At 41.7% G+C, this 25,236-nt stretch overlaps 1 protein-coding gene across 3 annotated transcripts in view; it reads left to right on the top strand.

The window, feature by feature from the left end:
- The first annotated feature begins 2,171 nt into the window (after positions 1 to 2,171).
- Positions 2,172 to 25,236, top strand: part of tfec (transcription factor EC) — a 47,371-nt gene continuing 24,306 nt past the window's right edge. For 2 of the 3 annotated variants that reach the window (XM_061667606.1, XM_061667605.1), the window contains exons 1-3: positions 2,172 to 2,210; positions 2,332 to 2,400; positions 8,561 to 8,782. In XM_061667606.1, the coding sequence (XP_061523590.1) occupies positions 2,175 to 2,210; positions 2,332 to 2,400; positions 8,561 to 8,782 (327 nt within the window). In that variant the 5' untranslated portion in view covers positions 2,172 to 2,174. Of the gene's footprint in view, positions 2,211 to 2,331; positions 2,401 to 3,498; positions 3,578 to 8,560; positions 8,783 to 25,236 lie in introns of those variants that run through there. The other variant, XM_061667607.1, reaches the window with a different exon arrangement.

The following is a 25,236-nucleotide window of genomic DNA, read 5'->3' as shown; positions in this document are numbered from 1 at the left end:
TGGGGCATCTGATTCGGATGCCTCCCGGACGCCTCCCCGGTGAGGTGTTCCGGGCACGTCCCACCGGGAGGATGCCCCGGGGACGACCCAGGACACGCTGGAGAGACTACGTCCTTCGGCTGGCCTGGGAACGCCTCGGGATCCCCCCGGAAGAGCTGGATGAAGTGGCTGGGGAGAGGGAAGTCTGGGCGTCCCTGCTAAAGCTACTGCCCCCGCGACCCGATCCGGATAAGCGGTAGAAAATGGATGGATGGATGGATGACTATTTATTTAATTTGACATTTTTATGTCTGTATTTCAAATCTAACATGGAAAAGCCCATTGAACAGGGTTGTAATCTGTAAAAGGCTAAATATAAATTTCACTTCATGGATTCAAATGGAGTATCATAAATAATAATAATAAAAAAAAATAAAAATAAAATAAAATACCACTCTGATAGCTTTGATACCACTCTGACAGTTTCAATTACTACTCTCTCTATGCAGGCTTATAATGTTGAAGCTGTATTATTTTTTTTATTTTCTTTCTTTCTTTTTTTTTTTTTTTTTTTTTTTTTGAAGCGAGGCGTCCTCTTTCAGGCCCTTCACATCACTTTTGGTCTTGATTGAGCACTCGGCTCTCGCAGACGTCGCCCGGAGGAAAACAACTCGTGGAGGGCTTTTGAATTTGCACACAGACGCACGGACGCCCGCCTGTTGCTCTTTTCACGCCGGCCGGCCTCGTCCATTTTGCACCTTCATCAACCTTAACCGCTGTCAACAAACATCATCGCGGTCATTATGCAGATTACAGTGCCCTTTTGCGCGAAGATGTCACCCAAAAACACAAGTTGAACGGGGCTAATCAGCTATGCACCACATTTGAAAGTCAAGCCTTCATTTTTAGACACAACAGTATTAACGTGCACTAGCATGATGCCACTTGTACGCCTCGTAAGTAGCATCACATTGCAGACAGCAATAATAATATATTATTTTACACCCACTTGCATTTGGCACACCTGAATGAGACGATTTTTCAACATGCCTTCAAATTGGGAGAGTAGGTGGAGATAAAAAAAAAAAAAAAAGTCTACACACCCTAGCTCAAATGCCAGGTTTTCGTGACCAATAAAAAGTGAGACCAAGACAGATCATTTCAAAACCTTTTCCACCATTAATGTGACCTGTACAACTCAACTGACATTATTATTATTATTGTTTTGCTGTGGTCTATAGAGATCTTCCATAGCATCAGCGGCATCTCATTGTTAAAGGTATCAGTCAGGAGAAGGGTATAAAAGAATTTCCAAGGCGTTACGCTGGAACCATATACATGTATCACCGCCTCATCATATCATTACATATACAGTAGACCCCCGCAAAGTCACGGTTAGGTACTTGCGGATTCACTTATTTGTGGATTTGTTTTCCCAATTTATTTTCTTTTTCTTTTTTTGAGGGGTGAACCAACCCCGAAAACGCCTATTGGCAGTTTATCCCCAACCTTTCAAGAGTGTTTTGCATTAAAAACAAAAACAAGTTTAAATGTTTTTTTTTTTTTTTTTTTTTTTAAACGCAATTATAATGGTCGTCAGTTATCCACGCATTTTGGCGGTGCGGCCTGCTTCCTATCCCCCTGCGACTATATCCATCACAAAAACCTGGCATTTGAACAGGGGTTACTGTACACCCTCATGACCACCACATTTTGTAAGTGTGGAAAGTGAAAATGTCACATGACACAGGGGAAGACAAAGAGTTAATTGGGCCAATTTGGACTTTTTCCACTCAGAGGTATACTCACTTTTGTCGCCATGCATTAGACATTAATGGCTTTGTGTTGAGTTATTCTGAGAGGACAGTACATTTTCACTGTTATAAAATCTGTACATTGTCGACCTTACATTGTAGCAAAAGTGTCATTTCATCGGTGTTGTCCCATGAAATGATATAATAAAATATTTACAAATTTGTGAGGGACGTACTCACTTTTGTGAGCTACTGTATGTCCTCATTAACCCACACAAGCAGAGAGAGAACTCCACACACGAAGATTCGAACCTCGAGTCTCTGCACCGTGCAGCACATTTGCTAACCACTACATCTCTGTGTCGAAATCTTAATGTGTCCATTTCAGAGCGGTACAGTCAGTATTATTTTGCTTGTCATTTGCAGTGAGGAGATGGCATCATGACTTGCCAGAATGGAAGAGGTTCCGTCTGTGATGTGGGTCACTTGACGCAATCGCTCATCTTTGCACCCAGCTCCAACAGATGCCTGGGGGGGGGAAAGAGGAAACTCACATTGCTTTAAATCTCCATGCCCTTTCACTTGCCCATACTTCTAGGAATCACCAAACATAAACAGTAGGTCATCGAGACAGAGCGGAGGAACCGATAACCCTGCAAAACGACAGGTAACCACCTTTTTTTTCTTCTCCAAATTGGAACGATGCTTATATTACATCGAGTGCCTTATGTATACAAAACCTTTAAAATGTCATGCATACACCGAGCATGACCGCTTCACCTGTAATATTGCTAAGAGGCAACAATGAGTGGCGTGACTCAATTCGCAACAAACATCCTGTTTGCCAGGAAGTTCATTAAAAGCTATCATTAAAAGAATTGTCTTTTGTTCGCCCTGCAAAACATGACCGACATTACTTGAAATAGAAACAGACAATAGACAAAAAATATCAGCAAATTCAGTTGTCACTGAAAATCACATACAGTTGTTTGGTTAATGGGATATTTCTCCTACTGGATATGACATATAACCCACGAATATTACATCAATATTAGCAGGCCAGTCGTTTGTGTTTGCTATCCAGGATGACACAGCAGGAAAATCTTCCTTCGCAAAGTTCCTCAAATTGAGTCACCTGATTTTATTGACAATATACGGCGAGTGAACTTCTCCAATGGGGGCATGCGCATTCTATCGGCCGACTGGGGTGGCGAAACATCTGGATGATTCGGCATAAGAATTTACCTCAAGTTTCAAATCGAAGCAAAGACAACAATAAGAGTGTGCAACAAATTCATCGAGTAAAGTGACTTGAAAGGTGAAGTGCAGCTTAATGTCAGGCAAGAGGAGTATTTAATTGAAGCAGTGATGAAATGTATTTCGTTATTTGCAGAGGGCGAACGTGTGTGTGCACGCTTTCGTATTCGGACGGGGCACGCACGCACACGCAGGGTTTTGCAATCTGAGCTGATCACGCATGTCTGAGTCACGGCTTATTTGCAAAGTCATACAGGGAAGCAAAATCATGTCACACCCCGAAGCAGCAGGAGGGAAGGAAACGTCAGTACAAACAAATACTTAGCTTCCCTCCTTTTTTTTTTTATTTTTTATTTTTGTTTTTTGAAAGGAGGAATTGTGATGGTTGGATATTGCAACATCTAGTGGTCAATTTGGGTATTGCTTCCACTGTCGAACGATTGTCAGTCTGCGCTGATAAAATATGAATTCCTGAACGTCGTCCGTCAATAAAACGTATGTAAGCAAACGAAAACAACTTTGGCATTCGGCTTATCAAAACGAAGGAATTTTTTTCCGGTTCAAGTCAATGGTGGAGGACTACGAAGGTACGCGTCTCTCTTTTACACACTTGAGCATATATATATATATATATATATATATATATATATTATTTTTTTTACAGTATTATAGAAGAGCAGCGGAGTTATGTAAGTTTTATTCATAAGACACAAAAGGAAGACACGCTTCATAGGGCTCCCGCCCGTGACCTGAACCGCAGAAAATTGCTTCTTCCCGTTTTGCCGAATGCGAAACTAAAACTTATATAAAACGTGAAAAGGTTGAATGCTATAATGTGAAATTTCCCCGTTCTAACAGCAAATCAGAAGGTCATACTGAACTTATGATTTTATAACATGAAAATGTATCACAGCCGGCACGTGAGCGGCTGGTTAGCACATCTGCCTCACAGTTCTGGGGACCGGGGGTTCAAACCCCGGCCCCACCTGTGAGGAGTTTGTTCTCCCCGTGCCTGCGTGGGTTTTCTCCGGGCACTCCGGTTTCCTCCCACATCCCCAAAAACATGGCTGGTAGGTTGATCGAAGACTCTAAATTGCCCATAGGTGGGAATGTGAGTGCGAATGCTTGTTTGTTTCTATGGGTCCTGCGATTGGCTGGCGACCGGATCAGGGTGTACCCCGCCTCCCGCCCGAAGATAGCTGGGATAGGCTCCAGCACTCCCGCGGCCCGCGTGAGGATAAGCGGTAGAGAAAACGGATGGATGGAAACGTACCACGTTGTAATGTGACATTTAGAACGTTAAAACATGAACTTGATCACATTACTGGACTTTGTTTTGGTTTGTTTTGTGGTGTGGCGGCATTACACTTTTGTAACTCACATTCGCACAGCGACATAAGCTGGCACTATTACTACAAACATCATACATAATTGGGGAAAATGGCATCAGAAGCTAAGAGGGTTTAGCTGGCTTGACAGCGTTTGAGACAGGAGTGTATTGACGGAGCGTTCAGGAGCAAAGCGATGCGCGGGAAGAATGTCAACATTGTCTGCTCGGAGGCACCGCTTCAAAGCCGAAGGGCGCTAACCTCCTCTCAGCGGTGGCGTGCACTCTTGACCGACGAAAAGTGAAAGTGAATGCTCATCCACGGTCTGCAGCCTCTTCCCGGGACCGCTCTTTGAAGTTCCCAAAATGGATCTCATTGACGGGCGAAAAGTCGACACGAAAACAAGCTTTTTGTTGTTTTCCCCGTCGACAGAAATCGATTGTATGTGACGGCCCGCAGGCGTCCAGTGTCTGTTTGCTTTGAAAGCAAAGAATGAGAGATTCAACTTGAAGGACGCCAAAGGAACAATAGCGCGGTACCACGCAGTAAATGAAATCTATGAAGTAGCCTCCAATTATGTGCTACATCACTATATACATTTCAAGTTCCAAAAAGGCAACTCAATGTCAATTTGGGAAACTGCACTCTGGAGATGTGCAGGGAATGAGTTTGTCCACTTGAGGTCAGCAACCACACACACACACACACACACACACACACACACACACACACACACGACACAAGCCCATGCCTATTGGTCATGCCCTACTTGAGTGACATGAATTGCATGCATGTTTTTGTCCTTAGATTGGTCAGACACCAACCAAGACACACGTAGCTGAATGTTCTGTCGATGGCTTCTATAATTGCCGCGTGAGGAGTCGTATTAAGACGTGGATTAAGTCGGTTAAGTCCCCCCTTTGCACGACACAACACTGTACAAACCACAACATCATAAATAGCAACATGCAGTGACACAGTCACTGTTCAGATCTGAATGACCCGTTTTGCTTGAAAGGAAAACGATGATACAAATCAACTCGGCCAATTAGCTGGTTGATTTGGTGTTATGAACTATTCACCACTGCAATGCACTGACATGGCAGTGATCCCTTTTGCTTTAAACTGTGACTGAAGCCATTTGTTATTAAATTTGCATGCTGTAATATCACTGGAGATGTACAGGCGGGCGGGAGGAAAGGTTACAAGTTGAGATACATTTATATCCACTGGTATTTTCTATAGAAGTAAAAATAGATACACAAATATGTACGGTCTATCGAATGCGTTCGTCCATTCATTTTCTATTGGGCCTTTCCATCATTAGGAGGGTTGGCCAATATTGGAGAAAAAAACCCCCCCAAAACAGTGATTGCGATGTTAAAAAAAATACAGGATAACGTGAAAACCAGCAAACATTTCTCTTTTTCCGTCTCTAGAAAAACAAAAGTACACAATGTCAATTGTATGAAGTCTGCCCATATTTAATTGCTCTGTCAGCCAGACATGAAGCTAAAAGAATTTCTTTTCATATATCGTAGAATTTCTACGATATATGAAAAGAATTTCTTTTCATATATCGTAGTCATTAGCACGTTCCTAACACTATTCATTTGTTTTTCATCTGTTGTTTTAACATATGCATTAGTAGTTCTATATTGGAGTGCATTAGTTTAAGCAAAACACCTTGTCGTGTCCACATGAAGTTTATCCCTTCAATAATGCCGTGGCCCCCAAATGTAATTAATTGCGACATGCATTCATTTGTCACATTTTGAAGAGAGATACAGTAAATGAAGGTGGAAGGTATAAATGAATTGTTTCGCGTGTCCTCATTGTTATCGTACAAAAAAAAAAATCCATATTCTACAAATACTGTAGACAAACAACCATTCACACTCACATTCACACCTTCGGACAATTTCTAATCATCAATAAACCTCAACACCAGCAACCTGGGCAAGATCGGAACCCAGAACCCCTTAACTATAAGGAAAATGTGCTAACCGCTATTTCACTGTGCCGACACATATACTGTAGAATCTGAATATAAAAATATATATATTTTAGTGATTGTCACGTCAGTCACAACAGCCAAGAAATGTCACCAAAAACTGCCATAATACCACAATGGACTCTGTATTAAATACAAACCAAAACCGCCACTGAAGCCTTTCTCTTTTTTTTTCCCCCTCTTTCTTTTTGCTGCTTTGCATGTTTATTGACTGTTAGCCTCTGTACCCAAGTGTGGCTTTCATTATGTGTCCGAAAGTGAATTGGTTGACATAAAAAGCGACTATAACATACTGTATGTGCTTGAGCGGAGTGGAGGTGATGACGAATGGAGAGCCGGACATCACTGGGGAAAGCTTTTAATGAGGCAGTGTGTGTGTGTGTGTGTGTGTGTGTGTGTGTTGTCATCTATGACACTTACTCTTAACGAAACCCTCCGCAATGATACTTTCTGATAACTGATATTTTCCTGCCTCCACATGGGGGGCTCAGTATTCGAAGAAGAGACTAGTGAGAGCTAAAGAGAGAGAGAGAGAGAGAGAGAGAGAAACAAAAACTTTGTGATGCAAGTCGCAAAAATACACTCGGTTAAAGATGCATGTAAGCCAGACCTTAAAGTGTATTTTTTCTTCATGTGTATTTCCTTTAAGAAAGTTTTTTTGCAATGATGATGCTAAATTGTTACTTAAAACTAGGGCCGCTGGATGGAAAGTTTATTTTTCAAGAAAAATGTTGCGTAAGTTATGATTATTTTTTCCCCCATAACTGATTCAAATTCCTAATTTAAACGTTACCTGTAGAGTTCAATGATATCCAAATTGAAGGCCCTTGACTGCATTTTCATGTTTATTTCTTTTTTCTTTTTTCGGGTGACCTTTACAGAAGTACAGTGGACCCCCGCATTGAGCTATACCGTATGACCACTAAATGCGACTGCAACCCAAATTAAGAAAGCTGGCATTTGCAACATTTCCAATCTGTTGCGACCTCAACTGAACAATGAAAGCTGATAAATGTTGGTCCAACCATCCTCATTTAGGGGCTTAGCCATCCGGCGGTGAAGAGGAAATGCCGAAGTGGTCGGTGGTGGCCAGAAATGGACCACGGGAAGTTTCGACCTGAGCTGTTGCCTCGAGGCTTTCAATACCTTTCTACCTTATCCGCACTCCAGGAGACCTTCGGTTTCACAGCTGGATAAGAATCAGATGAAAAGATAATTATGGCATCACAAGTTAAGGACATTGCGGTGTTATTGTTCTCATGCTATAAAACCATTCAGCAGCCAATTGGTAATAGTAATAGGTTACGCTAGCTAATGAACCAAGATGGAGGAAGGAACACCTCAGGCTTCTTGCTCTGGTATACAATCAAAGATGCCAATTAACAGTTTCTCATGGGTCGTTGGTGTACGGTTGTTACCCAAATACAACCAACCTGCTTGGACAGGGAAAAAAACTCTTCATGTGCCTGTTGTGCCAATGATGCCTTGCTCACGGGCGAACAGAGAGGCTCACAAAGCCCAGACAAAGGCGGCGCTTGAATCCGCGCACAAACGCCGCTGTTGTTTCTGACGTGAACACCGGTACGGGAATGCGGCGAGGTCGACAGTTTGTAGAAAGGTCCGCATTATCCCACACGGTTTCGCACAGACGTGCCTGGCAACGGTATCCTTGCAATGTCGGCGACAGAATAAAGGCAATTAAGTTTTTCCGACTCTTACGCATTGCCAATTAACCTCTATGTGAGGGGAGACAAGGAATCAAGTCTCCTAATAATAACATTCCACAATGACGTATGGAAATTTAGATACAAGGTACTTGTATCCCTTTGGGAACAAAGGTTGTCGCCCTCCATTTAACCATTAGCCAGTGGATACTGCATTATTCTAAAAATAAATGACAATTTTGAGAACCAGGGGGAAAAAAGCATAAGACAACAATGAATTTATATCATTAGAATGGTAGAATTGAGCGCAATCCTTATAATCAAACCCGTGCATCTACAATCTCTGGGATTCAAATTAGGTAATTATATCTCCCACAATCATACCGTGGCCTCGGCCGAGTTCACTTAAGGCGAGGACAAAACTAGTGGAATGGCGCGTAGTATGTATTTGCTGTATTTGCTGACAATTAGCCACTTATGAGTTCCACCAAAGGCCTCAATATCATTTAAGAATAGTTAAAAGACAATAAATGGACTCTGTTACTTTAATTTGTTGAATTTCAGAGATGTTCCCATCCGGCCCAGACTGACCAGTGGATGACCAGTAGGCGAGACGCCAGGCGGGCTTTGTGGAACTCTGGAGCGCAGCCACATAGCTTGCTCCAGTTCTGCACCGCATGGCCCAGCAGCACCGGCAACGACTTCCGGGCTCACTGTCCCTACTTTGGCACCTACGGCGGCGTACGATCCGCTTCTGCTTTGTACCACTCCCAAGACACTTGGAAGGTAGGCAAAAAGAAACAAAAAATAATCAAAACGATGACAAATTGTTTTCAAAATATAGCGCAATTTGCTTTTGTCGCTGTACCTAATGTTGTCGCCGATGAGTGTATAAGCCGATGGGCCAATTAAAAAAAAAAAAAAGCGAAAAAGAATAAAATTAGTTATTTTTTGGTCTTTTAATGCTTACGACAATAAAAATATGAATTACAGGCAGAATATATGACTGCTTTACAATATATTGCCTTTAAGCATTTGTTTACCTTTAAAACAGAGAGGGAAAAAAGAAAAACAAAATCGGCTGACTTTTTACTGTTTTTTGCCCATTTCTTTTTTTTTTTTTTTTTTTTTTTTTTTTTATAAAAATGTTTGTTTTAATGTCATTATTTTTGTCTTATGTGTTAATGTGTAAAAAGAAACAAAAAAAAAACAGCAGATTTTTGACGACCTGAAAAGGGCTGATGAATCGGTCAGGCTTTGTCAGTATGAAACCTACTCAGGCCGTAAACACGGCAAGCCTCCTAAAATAGCATCAGCACGATGCAGCATTCTTGTCTGTTCGATACAGTTTGGAGGGGGGAAAAAAAAGGCTTATAAAGTGCGTTGCATTGGACTTTTGACAAATAATAATGAATTAACGATATGTTCTGCTACACCTATTTAAAAGCAAAGCAGGACAACTGCAATGTTTTTTTTTTTTTTTTTTTCCGGGGGCCAATTTCATGTGGCTAAATAGCCCATGCAACGTAGCTGACGAGAAACTGAGCCATGACCAGCTCCACTGCAATGACTGCTGGTCATTCTATGCATGTATTCAACATGAATGTAGGCAAATGTGCACAGTGGTTGCCATCGGGGATAAAAATGGAGAAATCCGGTCTGTTTTCCTGCTTTGATGCCGAATTGAACCGGAATTCCGCAAGACTGGGATACGGGAGCTCTGGTGGAAAAAAAGCTCCAAATTACTCCCAGACTGACCACGGCGAGATGGGAATGGAAGATGAAGATCCAGATGGCCGATATGAATCAGATTTGTAAAGGAGGAGGAAGAGAAAACATCCCGACTTTAGATGGGCGACTGATAGACTTCAAAGCATCGTTACGTGATGCGTTTCGCTTCTGTGGGAGGTCTTTCATGTGTTAAAGTTGCGCTGGTGAGTGTGAGCGTGTGTTTATATGAGCCACGAGGAACAAGAGGAGGAGGATTGGATGGGCTCAGGTGCAAAGTGGAGAATGCCATGAAGAATTCATTTGACTTTTTTCTCATCGCTAGAAATTGCAATCCCCTCACGACTTGCATGTGAAGGTGAAAAATGATGCCATCAAAATGCCCAAACAAACAACAAACAGAAAAATCATACCCACGTGCATTATGTCTCCTAGTGGACCTCTTGAATGATGTCAACATTGGCACTTAATCCATAGTTCTGGACTTAAAAGAAAGAGACTCAGTAGTAATTTGAGGTTTGTTTTCTGATGACATATTTGCTTTTTAGTCAGATTTTGGCCTGCCCACATTTAGGTCCAAAACAAGGGCAGAAGGCGAGCACATTTCCTTATACTAGTACGTGTTCTTGGTTGCTTCACAAATGGATACTATTGGTCTGTCCCCACTTACACAATGTTAACGAATTTAAAGTGGTGAAAATCGCTTGAGAACAAATCTATAAACGCTCTTGAACGCTCAAAAAACTCAGCGACATTTTTCCTCATTCTGTGGAATCCTGCAATGTTACTGTCACGTATATTGGAAGTCTGAATGTTTTTTTTTGTTTTGTTCTTTTAACCATAATGAGCGAAAATAATGGCGTTAGATACATTTGAGTAGGCTTGTTTTGTTTAAATCGATCGCTGTAATGCTGCGTTGCAGAAGAAAGGGGCATAGCTTATTTTTTTTAGCATATTAAGTAAGCGATTGAACATCATTTTGGGGTCTTATTGTGTCGATATGAGTTTGCAATGGTACATTATAAGTATATTATAGTATAGTAGATTCCTTTGTCCACACCGGCGATGCAGCAACTTTGGTCTTTAGTTCTGCCTATGATGTGGTCTTTAGTTCTGCCCATGATGTCACACCAAGACATGGCAGCGTATGCTTTAAGCAATATAAAAATGACGAGCACAATGCGAACAACAAAACAAAGTCATATTTGAATTCAACTTGTGACAATTTAGTTGGAAATCATACAAAATTGTAAGTAGAATATTAAAGCAGCAACATGCATCATGAGCATGCCGGTTCAAAAACAAATGTTGCCATAAAAATGCGAAAACTGCTTCTCACACCGGTTACAGCGGCATATTAGTCTTTCCACATTGCATTTTCATATAATAGAACTATTTCTTCTTTCTACGAGAGTAACTTCATTGCATAACTTTGTGTACTAAATCCTACTGGTGAGAACTGGCTCTGGCTTTTTCACACTGCAAAGTGCAAAAATCGGCAGTATATCATTTTCCAGCCTGGCATGCTGGGCTGTCGCTTTGAGGAATAAAAACCACATGCAAGCGTCGCCGCTACGCTTGGGACAAGTCCAACTTTGTTGTGTTAAGATCCGTGGCGGAACCTGTCAGTCACAGCGGGAAGGCGGCGTGTCATCGGGTGCCATGGGACAAACCGAGGTGTTCGCGCAAATTCAACCAGTGTCCTGTACGTACCGTGTTCCAATGTGTGAACAATTCAGTGCAAAGAGGCGCTATACACATTTATGTGGTGGCGAGGAAGAAAAGCAAAGTAATTTGGAAAGCAAATGAAGTGCTCTGGGAGGGTGCATGGATGAAGCGATGCGGATGAGCACAGGCTGAGGAAGTTTGAGCACTTTTGGGCCCAACAACGGCCAGGCTTCGGTGACCGGTTTGGAGTCGGACCACCCATCTGGACTGTCTGAACCAGAACGGATGAACGCAGGGGCTGGAGACACACGGGAATCCTGAGCAGTGACTCGGATAGATGAAGGAATGTGGAGGAAATATTACATATAGAAATACAAATAAAGAGAAGACATTTTGTTTCATAAGGTGAGCTAGTTTGGATCGACTCACTGCAACAACAAACAATCTTGAGCCATGGCATCCACTATGTCAGACTACTGCAATAAAACCTTGCCACCGCATCCCGTTTTTTACGATCATTGGGCTTGATCTTGTCAACTCAAATGCGTTACACCCGTTACCGTGGCGACGACAACAAGAGTGGAGCGCGCTGACTTTGACTTTTTAAGGACAAAATGGGGAAAAACGTGTGTCGGTGGTCACCGGTGCTCAGGACAGGAGAGGACGTTCGTTTAAGGCTTGCTTGAGGTATTTTCACGTACTTTGAATACGATACGGCTCACAAGCAGGCAGCCAAAAACGTTATGTAGCCTAGCAAGCGAGTGGTAGCACGAACGGTTGGACGTACACATGCCGCCGTTCTGTCGAATCATGCTCTAAGGTTTCGGTGTGGGTGAAGTCATTTAATTAAAAATAATTTAATTACAGTAAGTTAGCAGCCATTATTTCTGTCATGTAATGTTAGTTTGACCTGACTGATTAGAAGATACCACCTGACTAGAGCAGTGATTTCCAACCTTTATGGAGCCAAGGAACATATTTTACAATTGAAAAATCTCAACGGCACACCAAAAAACCAAAAATGTCACAAAAAGTGCATACATTAATTACTGTATTTACTTCCTGCCATCTAGTGGAAGACCATTCATTTGTTCTGTCTGTCGTTATGCCTCACAAAGATACATTATTTAGTGTAAATATCATTTTTTGAGCAATTAAGTACACAAGTATATACAGTAAATGAACAGGTCATTTAAATAGACACATTCCTCCATGTTGTGATCGGTTATCGGTTTTTTCAACTCACTGATTGGGTGAGCGGCCCCAAAAATTCCTGATCGTGTAAAGCCTAATTATATTCCAAGTTCACTATAAAGGCCCTACAGTAAGTATATTAGTCAGATTGTTGTACAAAATCACATCAGTTAGTCTCAGCAAAAATCCTCACCCTCAAATATGTGACATGAACTGCATACAGTTGATTCAATTAGCTAATGACATCAAGCTTCTGTAATTCTGCTCTTTTCGCTCCCCTCTATAAAAAGAAACATCAAAATAAAGCAACAAACTATAATCAGGAACATGATGACAATCTATTTTCTCCTGCCTTGCAAACAAATGTTTTCTTTTTCCCTAATACAATTGCCAAGCACACATTTCAAATTTGAGAAGAATTCTCAAACTCTGATCAACATCTGTCTGTTCCCCAAAACACAGTGGATAATCAAAATTATTATCAAAAAACAAAATAAATCTAATTGTATTAGTGAGAAGACTGTTCTTCCGCGACAATGTACCTCGCACAAGCATCACAGCTCACCAGTTCACCCTTCACCCGTTCCTACAGTGGTGACGTCTTGCACACTGACACGGAAGAAGAAGAAAAAAAAAAAAAACAGGCTACTTCTGGATAAAACAGATCATAATCCCTCATGGTGCTTTGGAAGGGGGTGGTGGGTATATGTGGGGGCGATCCAAGGCCACCAAGATAGCTATTCACAGTGTCCAGACACACGGAGAGACCTCCGGGGAGGAAAGATGTTGTGAGGTGTTGGTATGAGACTCCGTACGACACCCCTGGGAAGAATGGTGATTAGCAAGAAAAGGAGGATGGATGATAACGTTTTAAAGCCGCCGAAAACGACTGCCGACACATGTGAATTAAGCGGGATGATAATTCAAAACAACTCTGCTGGTCCCAGTCGCGTGATGTCGAGTTAACTCATGGCAACCTTGCCTTGTGGTACAATTTCGAGTGGTGACTGTGCGACTTTTACACACGCGACGAACGTGAGGCAAGTCGAGTCGACAAGTCGAGGAGGTCATTGATATTTCGTTCAGTTCAGTGCCGTAGGGTCTTATACGAGCGCCGGTCGATCGACAACCCTTTTATTTAGACCAATGATTTCTGAACTTTTTACACTTTTACGTAGTAGGCCCAAGTGTCCCTAAGTTTCTTTATTACTGCAAGCCATTGTAATGTTATGCAGTTGGAACATTGACACTGCACTAAGAGGAGAATAAAATACTATACTTAAATAATGATTCAATTAAAATTGTATTGCACGTAAATGCTTCATTTAAAAAAAACAGAAAACATTGAACTGCACGTATTATACTTCAACGTTAAATACAACTGAATTGTACTTAAAAAAATGTACTGCACTTGAAAACTTACAAATGTGTATTGTACATATAAAGTAAAATGTACTGTACTCTAAAAAAAATTGACAAGCTTTATTTCATTCTAATATGTTTGATTGCTTTTCATATTTGAAATGTTGCAAATGTCATTTGTGTTTAAATGAATGACTCTTTTGCATACCACTAGAGGGAAATGGTGTACCACCATTGGTACTTGTATCACACTGAGACTCACTGCTTGAGACAATGAACAGTTACTGATAGCTGTAACCAACCAACCCCCCCCCCCAATAAAAAATCAAGTACATCGACAGAAAGCAGCAACTCAGCTGTTACATTTTACATAACACACACGTTACTATAGGTGCAGCCAACTACGTCCACTTGATGTACTGCCCCAGGTGTTACACGTGTTGCTGCGTGCGGTATCAAAAATTCAGTTCTTGATCGCACACAGTCGTCGTCCGCGCATTATTGGACAAAACACCACTCGGTGAACCGTGGTCCCGGTGGACATTCCTAGCGGCGATTGGACTAGACGAAGCTACCGATGTGAGGTTAATCCACATCCTGGGCGGAGATAGCGCATTTTTCGTACTCTCGGACCTGCGCAGATACATGAAGACTGTGTCGCATTGCTAGCTGGAGATTTCGCAATTTCACAATTAATTTCACAATTAAATGAAAAACAGTAAGTATGTCAGTAACTAAGTACGCCTTCTGGTGCTGTGTGATGACGTGTTCTTGCTGCACTCTCAAGTTCAACGCGCGCCATTTGTAACCTCAAAACGGAGCGTCGCAAACCGAGGACCCCTGTAGACGCCTTTACTTTTCTACTACGCGCACTATTCCTGAGCCAAAGTGACAGCACGCTGTTCACTGTGGTGAAAAAGTCTGACCAGTCTTTGACCTCAGCAGCCTCTAACAACTCAGCACTGATCTGGACTTTGTGAGTACTTGGTGGGGGGGAGGGGGGGGGGGGGGGGGAACAAAAACAAACAAACAAAATAAAAATAAAAACCTTTACTTGAACTTTGAACTCAGTTACCTCTAACAATCGAGCTTGGCAGGGAACCAAAAAGTATGGATTTGACTTTTTGATCTGGAGGACTTATTTCTACATTTACCTACAGTATGGAGCAAGTCAAGGATTCATATCGGCTCCGGAGGTTTATATTGTACCTTGACCATGTTTGTCCATATTAACGATGGCTTTTTATTTTTTTATTTTTTTGCTATGAATTCAAGCCTTTAACTCTCTCACTTATCTGACACCATCACATTCCATTCATGCTTTTGCTCGTGCTCTTTCACCACCGTCCCAAATGCTATCAGGCTGAATGTTAAACCCCGTGGAAGTGTTGTTGCCCACAGTCCTCGGCCGCTTTTGCACTCTTTGCAGCACTGCAATTAAACCATGGATGAAGCTTGTCATTCCAGTCTTCTGGCCCGGGCCTTACAAATCATAGCATATTATAAAAAAAAAAAAAAAAGGAGAAAACAAGGATATAAACTAACATGCATCTTTAAGGAAATTAAGTTACATGCCCACAGCTGTTTTTGTTGGACAAGTTATTAAGAATGGAATGCAAGATTTGGAATGGTCATAGATTATATTGGAGGGGCAAAACAAACTTGTTAAATACTGTAGCAAATATTATGGTCTGATCTTAGAGTGGATGCACCAGATGGACAAAAGTAAAGTGACGCCAACAGGTCAGGAATTTACAGACAAAACTGCAATAATGATGGATGCATTCCATCAATTGACTGGACTCCAAGGTGGGCGTGGCCAAAGCCTCTGCATCCTCTATAGCTTTGGTGAGATTACTGCCACGGATGGAGCAGGTGTCTGCAAAAAAATTCCATTGCCATTTGAAAACTCCCGGCCCATACCGGCATCCTTTAATCCTATTAGGCCTAATTGAGTGAAGTCGACAGTCTTTTTTCAGTTAAACTATGTTCACAGACTAATAGGATTTAAAAGGAGCGGGGTGGGGGGGGGGGGGGGCAGAAAGGTACAATGCGTGCAGAGTAGTATATGGTGGTGGTGGTGAAGTAGACCATGTGCATCAGGGACCCGCTTGAGACTCCACGCTGGTTCGGGGCTCTGTGTTTACGAGAGAGGGAGGGCAATGGGCCGGAGGTCTCCCTGGAGGCTAGATAAGCACAGAGTGGGGTGGCGTGTGTGTGGGGATGGGGGGGCAAGATTCACCTAATTGGTATTCAGGGACCCCTAGTGTGTTTGTTTTTCTACCATTTTCATATGAGTTGATCAATAACAAAGACATGGCCCACTGAATTTCCTCCTGAAAATCAATTTGTTAAAGTGGCAGAACCATCGCGTGTCTTTTACCGTTATTCAGATTGCATAACGGCAAGAGTGTCGTGGGTTTAATGAGCAGTTAGGATCATTTATGCACTTGTATTCGCAGAGTTTGAAGGGCAACACGGATTTATGAAACTGTTTTACGGCTTTACCGTGATGCACTTTTGTCTTTACTGTTATAAAAAGAAGTGTATTTCAATGGGCCACCACCTTTTGCGCTCTCAGTAAGGACTGCCTTTACTATGAATGCCTACAATTTGAAATCATCATTAACTTTGCAAACAGCATGGGAGACATTTATTATCAGCATGGGAGACATTTATTTCCCCATATAAAACTAAGGCAGCATAAAAAAAAAATTTGTTAAATTTGAATTTCTCTGTGTCTTTTTGATGTGTCTTTACCGTTAGCGATCAAATTACATGAAAATGACCCATATGTAATACCCGCAAGAACGTGCCGTTAAAATGGGGGAACATCTACATTGAAAACAATAGTGATAAAGTGCATGATCAAGTTTGGGTTTATGCACTGACACAGCCCCGTAACTGGAGTAATATCTAAAAGCAGGTGATGCTCCCCCATTACGTGAAGCATCATCATGAAAAACTGGAACAAACAATAAAATAGGAGCACGGAGGAAGGGCTCTGATTGAAATCAGACCATGCATAAGACGACAATTGCCTGCATCCAATGCATTAGATGGCGCGACTCATATAACATATTACAACGTCCCTGACGTCTCTCCCTCCGAAGGTCGGCTCATTTAGCGGGAAGAGCCGTTTTTCAACAAGACGCGAACGGCGGATTAGCATGCAGGGCAGCCGTTTCACCAACCACACACACCGGGCAACAAAAACAACCGATTGTTTGACCACCCCCACGGAACACACCCACAGAGGCACAAATAGGGAGACTCCACACCTAACATTTTGGAACTGAAGAACCCTTTTGGATTACAGGTGAAACGTCTTCAACAAACAATAGTAGTCCAGTTGCCTTGATCAACCTTTGCGGATTACCATGGCCAGGATGACTGACAATCTGCACAGACAGTCCAAGGGATAATTAAACTCTGATATGCTTATTATCACATTAAAGGGGAATTGACATCACAGACAACATCTTCTCCTAATGTGATTACTCTAATCGTGCGGAAAAATTGAATTTCCTTTTGTTTCCTGCTCATCCTGTTTGAATGTCAGTCTTTATGAAATACACCAAGCACACATCTTAGTTCAAATGTCACCGATGCTGCTCCTCTTCCTGTGTGAGACAATGTGACTCACAGTCATCCACGCTTACCCTAAACAGAGCAATGCGTTGCAAATGGTCCGTTAAAACTGGCCTCGACTGTGAAAAATGGACAGAGACAAACTCGCCTCTATAGTTCTGGGAACATGAGGAGCTCAATGTGGAAACCGTGGCGGAAAATAAGGCAGAACAACTCACGAAATCCTCAAAATATCAAACTACATTTTGGTTCAAATGGGTTGTTTGGGAACATGAGCTTTCCTCTTTGCCATTGGAAGTCATGAAGAGACATACAAACTGGCCACAATGTGCCCTTTGGAGGTGTTCAATGTGCAATCGAGGCCTTCTAGACGGCCTCGTTAAAACATGTACAGTCTGTGTACGCAACTGATCTGAGGTCAGCAAGATCTGACAAGATGGGGTGAGGCCTTACTTAACCTGATGAGGCCTTTGCTGTCCGGAATCCACCCGACATGTCAATTAAACGTGACGTCAATGAAAGGTTTAGGGGGGATTTTCCAATGTGTGGAAATGATGAGCACAAGTCAAGGTGGCACAGTCAGGAACGGGCATGTGGGCGGGCATCCGATGTAGTGCCATCCTTGCGAAGACAGACAGAGACGGCTTCCGCAATTGGCCACGTGACCCCTGACCCTGCTCAGAATAATTAATGAATAACAGAGGGGATAAAGACAAAAGGCGCAAAGTGGTCTGCCTGAGCGGCAGGCTTGGCGTAATACATCCAAGAATGCTGTTAATTGGCCCTGCGGCTTTCATTCTTTGCCCTATTTCTTTCAATTCATTGACTCAAAATAATGGGTTCAGGTTCATTATCAACAGGTCAGAAGCTCTGGGAGTGCCCAAATTCTATGTGCCAATCACAGCCCGCCGGCGCATGTGGACATGTGTGAACGCTAAGCTTTGCCTCCCGAAAATTCCACAACTTGTCTGTGTTTATTCTCGTACCTGTTCCGAGAGATAACAAGCGGAGGTGCATGTTTTGGTCAACGCTCCATCCTGAAGCAATGCTGGAATATAACTGGTATGGACAGGTACGTGACCATGACGGAACCTACTCCACTGCTATTTTCACATAATGCCCGCGTGCTGCTGAACGCTCTCAGCATGCGACGCGCCTTTAACATAAATAACAACCACAAACGTGCAGAAAAGACAGTCGCGTAGATGACCACATGAACAAATTCTGGCATCATGTTATATTTTCATGATTTCCCAACAAAATGTCCAAATTTATGAGTGTGTCATGTGGCTGTCCCAAATACAGAGCGGCTTTGTGATATATTGGCGCCGCTGCAAATTCTAATTGAATTAGATCCAAACTGATATAGAAATCATTTCCATTGCAAAGTTCCGGGATAATTGGAGAGCAGTGATGTTTAGTGCACAGCAACATTTGTTGACATTGGGGTAGCAATGATTCCCTGAAGACTGTCGCGGATGAAGTTGCTCTTCAAATATGAAGACGATACTTATCATTATACATAATGTTAAAAAAAAAAAAATCTATAATATGACTGTACAAAATCTTTGGGGTGTCAATTTATGCTATACAAATATACACAACCATTCAAGAGTTTTTGGTCATTCATTTTTAAAAGAAAAAGCACTGTTATTTTCAATAATGATAACATTAAATTAATAAGAAATACAGTATTGACATTGTTCATGTGGTAAAAAAAACAACAACAAAAATTTCTTTGACATTAATAATTGACCACAAACTTTAGAATGGGAGGGTATACAGAATTCTTGCATAGAGTATTTGCACTTTTCCTGCCTTTGTTTTATTTTTCTACCCTATAACGACATCGGTTTGATACACATTGGCAATGTGTGTTATTGTTCCATTTAAAGGCCTCCTCATTCCATGGTATTCACTGTTGTTTTTCAAAATGGTGCATTTTGGGACACCCAGCATTTGATATAACATTTTCTTGTGCACATCCTGGAGAAGTGAGGAGGTCTTTAATTTACAGAGGTAGGCAGTAACACACCGCATTTGCTCTGTTGCATTTACTTAAGTCAACATTTCGGGGATCATTTGTACTTGTCAGAGTAGTTTTCATGCAAATAGCCATTTAGTTTTACTTGAGTATTTTTTATCAAGAAGAAACAATACTTTTACTCCATTACATCGAGCTACGTTCCACTCACTACTTGTATTTTTATCTGTGACTTCTTTCACATGGCTCTCTTGCACCATTCCAACTTGGCCACTAGTGACGTTTGACTCCATTTGACCAATCAGACAGAGCCAGGCAGTCACATGACTGCACACAAAGCTTTCGCGGCCTTGCCTACATAGAGGAGAGAATCATTTCCCTTTAAAAAGTTAAAAATGTAATCAAAATGAAATTAACAGCTGCAATCCTTGGCAGGTGGAAGCATCATCATCTGTTTTTAAGGGTGGCAAATCGGTCTATCACGGTGTTGGGACTCAGATGCTGATGTGTGTCCTTTTCGATTTACATTACTGCAAGACTGTGACTTCTTCCCATTCAAGATAAATTGAAACAATTAAGAACTGATCAATATACAGCCTAATGACATGACAAAATGGTTGGAGAAAAATATGAATTACTTTTAAATAAATAAAGTCATATAAAAGTAGTCTTGAAAACATCTGGGACAGCAGAAGGTCCCATGCTACTATTGACTAGCGTGTCAATTACAGTGGACCCCTGGCACCCGTGGATTCACCTATCCCCAGTTTCTTTTTTTTTTTTTCATTTTCTTTTTTTTTTTGGGGGGGGGGGGGGGGGACCCAATCCCACACTAATTTAGTGGTGGTTTATCCAAGCTTATTTAAAACTTTTGGGGGTAAAACAGACTGACCTAACGACGCCTATGCTTCAATCTATGTTTACCTTCCAGACTACGAAAAAGAAACAGCTGTCGTGCGCTGTTATACGTGTCTGTCTAAAAATGTCCACGTTTCAGCCTGCCAGAACGCCACCTGGCAGTTGACCCGTTTGATGAGCGAAACAAAGAAAGTTTAAGACCATTTCTTGCGGCTGAATTTGCCCTAATTTATGTTATTTGATAAAGATTTCATTCATTGGTGTTTCACTTAAAATTATATTGTTGGGCAATATCTCAATTTGCAATTTGACAAACCCCCCTCAAATAATTATTTGGAGGATCACTTTTTATTTGAGCTAACAGTATTCTTCCTTGAATACACTTTTTGGCCACTCTACCCACTTCTGTTAACTTAACATAACTTTGTGTGCCCCACGACACATTTTCCGCTTAGACGAAGTATTTCAGCCATCCCCACGTCCGTCCACTCCCCCACTCTGTTTAATTGCCATACATGCAAGGTTTCCCATACCTGGGTGAGCCATGTCAAGCAATTAATACCCTGAAACACGTCTTTTAAGTGAGTCTTTTGGTCTTTCGGCTCCCCATTGTGATGAAAAAGATTGCTGTCGTCTCACGTTAGCCTCGTCGCGCAGGTGTAAAAGCACAGATGAAGAGATAGACGGACGCAAAGCCGATCAAGAGAGCGACAGAGACAAACATCAAGGTAGAAAAGATGAGAAGAAGCCAGAGTAAAGTGCGCAAATATGTAAATGGGGACATATTTTTAAGAAATGACTGATGAGAGGGAACGTTTGAGGTTACTTCAGGTTGTTTTCTCAGCTTTAGGATTGACTTTGCTTACATGCAGTACTGAAGGTACCGTATGTGCTGCATAAAACTGAAGAAACAAAATCCCTCCCCATTTTGATGTCACCATTCCAAACATCACACAAGAAAATGAATAAGGGGAAAATGGGACTTAACTCTTGTGTGTTGGACGTGGGGGAGGCGTGGTTGTCAAAGGCAGAAATTGAACTCAGGCACAGTTCGTTATTCACTTAAGCCGATTGACTGACTAGCTGGCTACTAGATGTGAGAGTACAATATTTACATACAGTGTCCATACTGGATCGCAGACCATCAGTTTGATATACCTTGTTTCAATCAAATCCAAAAATATATCAGTACGGGTTAGTGTTTTAAAAAACAGCCATATCAAGCATTACAGTTTGACGGCTGAGTAACAGTGGCTGATCACGTTTATATGAGAGTGCAAGATTTATACAGCAGACCATCAGTTATATCTTTAAGATGCTTAGCAGTATGATTCCGTGTTTAAACACCAGTATTACTTTTGGAGTCGAATGGCTGATCTGGTTGTAGTATGTATTCCAGGCCACCAGGCGACAGTGTCGCTGTTATTGAGCATACAATATGCACAAGAAAAGCTACATTGGCTACAAAAATATTAATTTTGCTCTATAGTGATTATCAGTGTTTTTGGTTGCATTTGGCAAATATTTTTGAGCTCCACTGGTGTTAGTTAAGATTAAATTCTTCCACACCAAACTCATCCCAACAGTAAGTGGAATGTGTGAAAAGAGAGAATTGTCCACAATTTATTGGTAAAATGACCAATACAGATTTAAGGGGAGCTTAAGGGATTTCAATGTAACCATTGGTCCCGAAACGTTTGGGTTGGTTGCAAATTTTATGGGCAGACCCGAAAAGGCACGCGGAAGCAAGGTAGCCTATATCGACCCAAGTCGTACAGTTTAAACGCAATGGTGCCGAATACTAATGAAATGTAAGCAACTTTTGCCAATGTAAACCAACTAAAGCTGAACACTACCAATAGTATGACCACCCTACATCTTCCAGACAAACATTGTCGTAATACCTTATAATAACAAGAGATGAGTTGATAGGACATTCACTGTCTCACAGTTTTATCCAATCATGGTTCCGTGAGTATGCTTCACCTTGGTCTTAAAGTCTTTTGGAGCTCTCACACTCATTGTGCCTCCTCTTCCTCGTCTGCTGGAAAGAGAATCGCTGGCCCTCTTCCGGCTCCCGTTCAAGGAGCACTAAGATAGCGGAGCAGAGCAAAACACAAGCCGTTCTTTGTGTCCACAGCACAAACCGTATAATATTAGTTCGGCTAACGTCAAAGCTTGATCTAATTTTCTGCTTAGTTCTCATTAACAAGCTATTGCATTATTTCATTTCCCACAATCGAGTTAAAAGCGCAGTGAGGGGGAGGTTTAATCAACGTATGCCCACCAAAAAGCTTTTGAACAGTGTTTCAAAAATGTGGTTAGGGTGAGAAGGACGCTCTTTTTGATGCCACATTAAGCTTCAAAGTTCAGACTTTGAAAATTCACTGATGGTAATTTTCACTCTTTTTTTGTGGTTCAAATTACTCAAAGACAAAAATTAAAGAGCATTGATGTCCGACCACCGCAGTTTTGGCAATTCCCTCAACTTCTTCCTTTGCTCTCACTGCGTGTTGGCACATATTACAGCAGGAGTCAGAAGCCACTTTCGTGGAGTATTGTTAAATCTTATCTGGTTCCCTCTTCTCTCATTATCTAATCTGTTGTACCCTGTTCTCTTCTCCTTTCAAATTTCTCACACTGGATGCTTGCAAATTTTACTGTTGATATCTTCATCCTTTAGAGACAGAACTATTTGGCCACTCCATCATTCCCTGACAGTTTTTATCTATATTATCTGCAGTTCCATCATGTAATCAATCATGTGCGTACTTCCATTATGACTTTATCCACGTAGTAAAACTGCCAAGGAAAGACACTAAAAAAATATTCCTAAAACATTTCTGCAGTCCTCCAAGAAAGCAGAATGATTATCTTTGTGTTAAATCAAACAAACGCAAACATCTGGTTCTACAACCCCCATTCCAATGAAGTTCGGACGTTGTGTTAAACATAAATAAAAACAGAATACAATGATTTGCAAATCATGCTCAACCTATATTTAATTGAATACACTACAAAGACAAGATATTTAATGTTCAAACTGATAAACTTAATTTTTTTAGCCAATAATCATTAACTTAGAATTTTATGGCTGCAACACGTTCCAAAAAAACTGGGACGGGGTCATGTCTGAGAAAGTTGAGGAATGCTCATCAAACACCTGTTTGGAACATCCCACAGGTGAACAGGCTAATTGGGAACAGGTGGGTGCCATGATTGGGTAGAAAAGGAGCTTCCCTGAATTGCTTAGTCATTCAGAAGCAAAGATGGGGCGAGGTTCACCTCTTTGTGAACAAGTGCGTGAGAAAATACTCGAACAGTTTAAGGACAATGTACAATTGCAAGGAATTGAGGGATTTCATCATCTACGGTCCATAATATCATCAAAAGGTTCAGAGAATCTGGAGAAACCACTGCATGTAAGTGGCAAGGCCGAAAACCAACATCGCATGCCCGTGACCTTCAACATCAATTCCGTCCTCAAAAAGATCCAGCAGAGGATGTACTTCCTGCGGCTTCTGAGAAAGCACGGCCAGCCACAGGAGCTGCTGAGGCAGTTCTACACAGCGGTCATCGAATCAGTCATGTGTTCTTCCATCACAGTCTGGTTTGGTGCTGCTACAAAAAAGGACAAACTCCGACTGCAACGGACAATCAAAACTGCTGAAAGGATTGTCGGTACCCCCCTACCCACCCTTGAGGACTTGCACGCCGCCAGAACTAAGACAAGGGCGTGCAAAATCCTCTCGGACCATCCACATCTCGTTCACCGGCTCTTCCGGCTCCTTCCCTCAGGTAGGCGCTACCGATCAATGCAAACTAGAACTAGTAGACACTCCAACAGCTTCTTCCCTCTTGCAATCAACTTCTTAAACAGCTAACTTACAATTCCATTGCAACATGCTGGCAATTGTTTGACTTGAGTTCGTTGTCACATTTCTGCGGGGCCAATTATACATTACTCGTGCACTCACTGTAGTAGTCTCGCCATGATGCACTATTTGCATATCTGTTGTTGACCAATACTGGCCACTCATGCCAGAGTAGCATCTGCTCCATTTGCACACTGATCGAGGAGTTTCTGCAACATTTGCACAATCAACATTGTCCCAGATTATCGCACGACTCGCTTGAAGTCTCGGCGCCGTTTGCACAATGGTCATTGCACCGAACTATTGCAATATTAGTCATTGGAACTGCTCTAAGTGCTAGAGGACTCTGCATCTTTTTGCACAATTGTCAAAAAAAAAAAAAAGAATAATTTGTACCGGCATTACCAGATAACTAGCAACCCTTTATTGCTCAGTGACTGTTTTTTGTCAATGTCTTTATGTCTCAAAAGTGTTCTCTTTCAATTGACTCTCTGTTGTCGTACTAGCGCGGCTCCAATTACCGGAGACAAATTCCTTGTGTGGTTTTTGGACATACTTGGCAAATAAAGATGATTTTGATTCTGGTAAAATAGGACAACGCAGACTCCGTAGTGTTGAACAGGTGAAGCTGTACATCAAGCAAGAATGGGAAAGAATTCCACCTCCAAAGCTTCAACAATTAGTGTCCTCAGTTCCCAAACGTTTATTGTATGTTGTTAAAAGAAAAGGTGATGTAACACAGTGGTAAAAATTACCCTGTCCCAGCTTTTTTTGGAACGTGTTGCAGCCATACAATTCGAAGTTAATGATTATTTGCTAAAAACAAAAACAGTTTGAACATTGAATATCTTGTCTTGTCTATCTTGTCTCTGTATTCAATTAAATATAGGTCGAACATGATTTTCAAATCATTGCATCCTGTTTTTATTTATGTTTAACACAACGTCCCAACTTCATTGGAATTGGGTTGTACGGAATAC

The sequence above is a fragment of the Phycodurus eques genome, chromosome 22 (assembly GCF_024500275.1).
Source record: "Phycodurus eques isolate BA_2022a chromosome 22, UOR_Pequ_1.1, whole genome shotgun sequence".
Classification (NCBI taxonomy): Eukaryota; Metazoa; Chordata; class Actinopteri; order Syngnathiformes; family Syngnathidae; genus Phycodurus; species Phycodurus eques.
The sequence above is the reverse complement of the archived record's forward strand: the minus strand, read 5'-3'. Positions and strand labels throughout refer to the sequence as shown.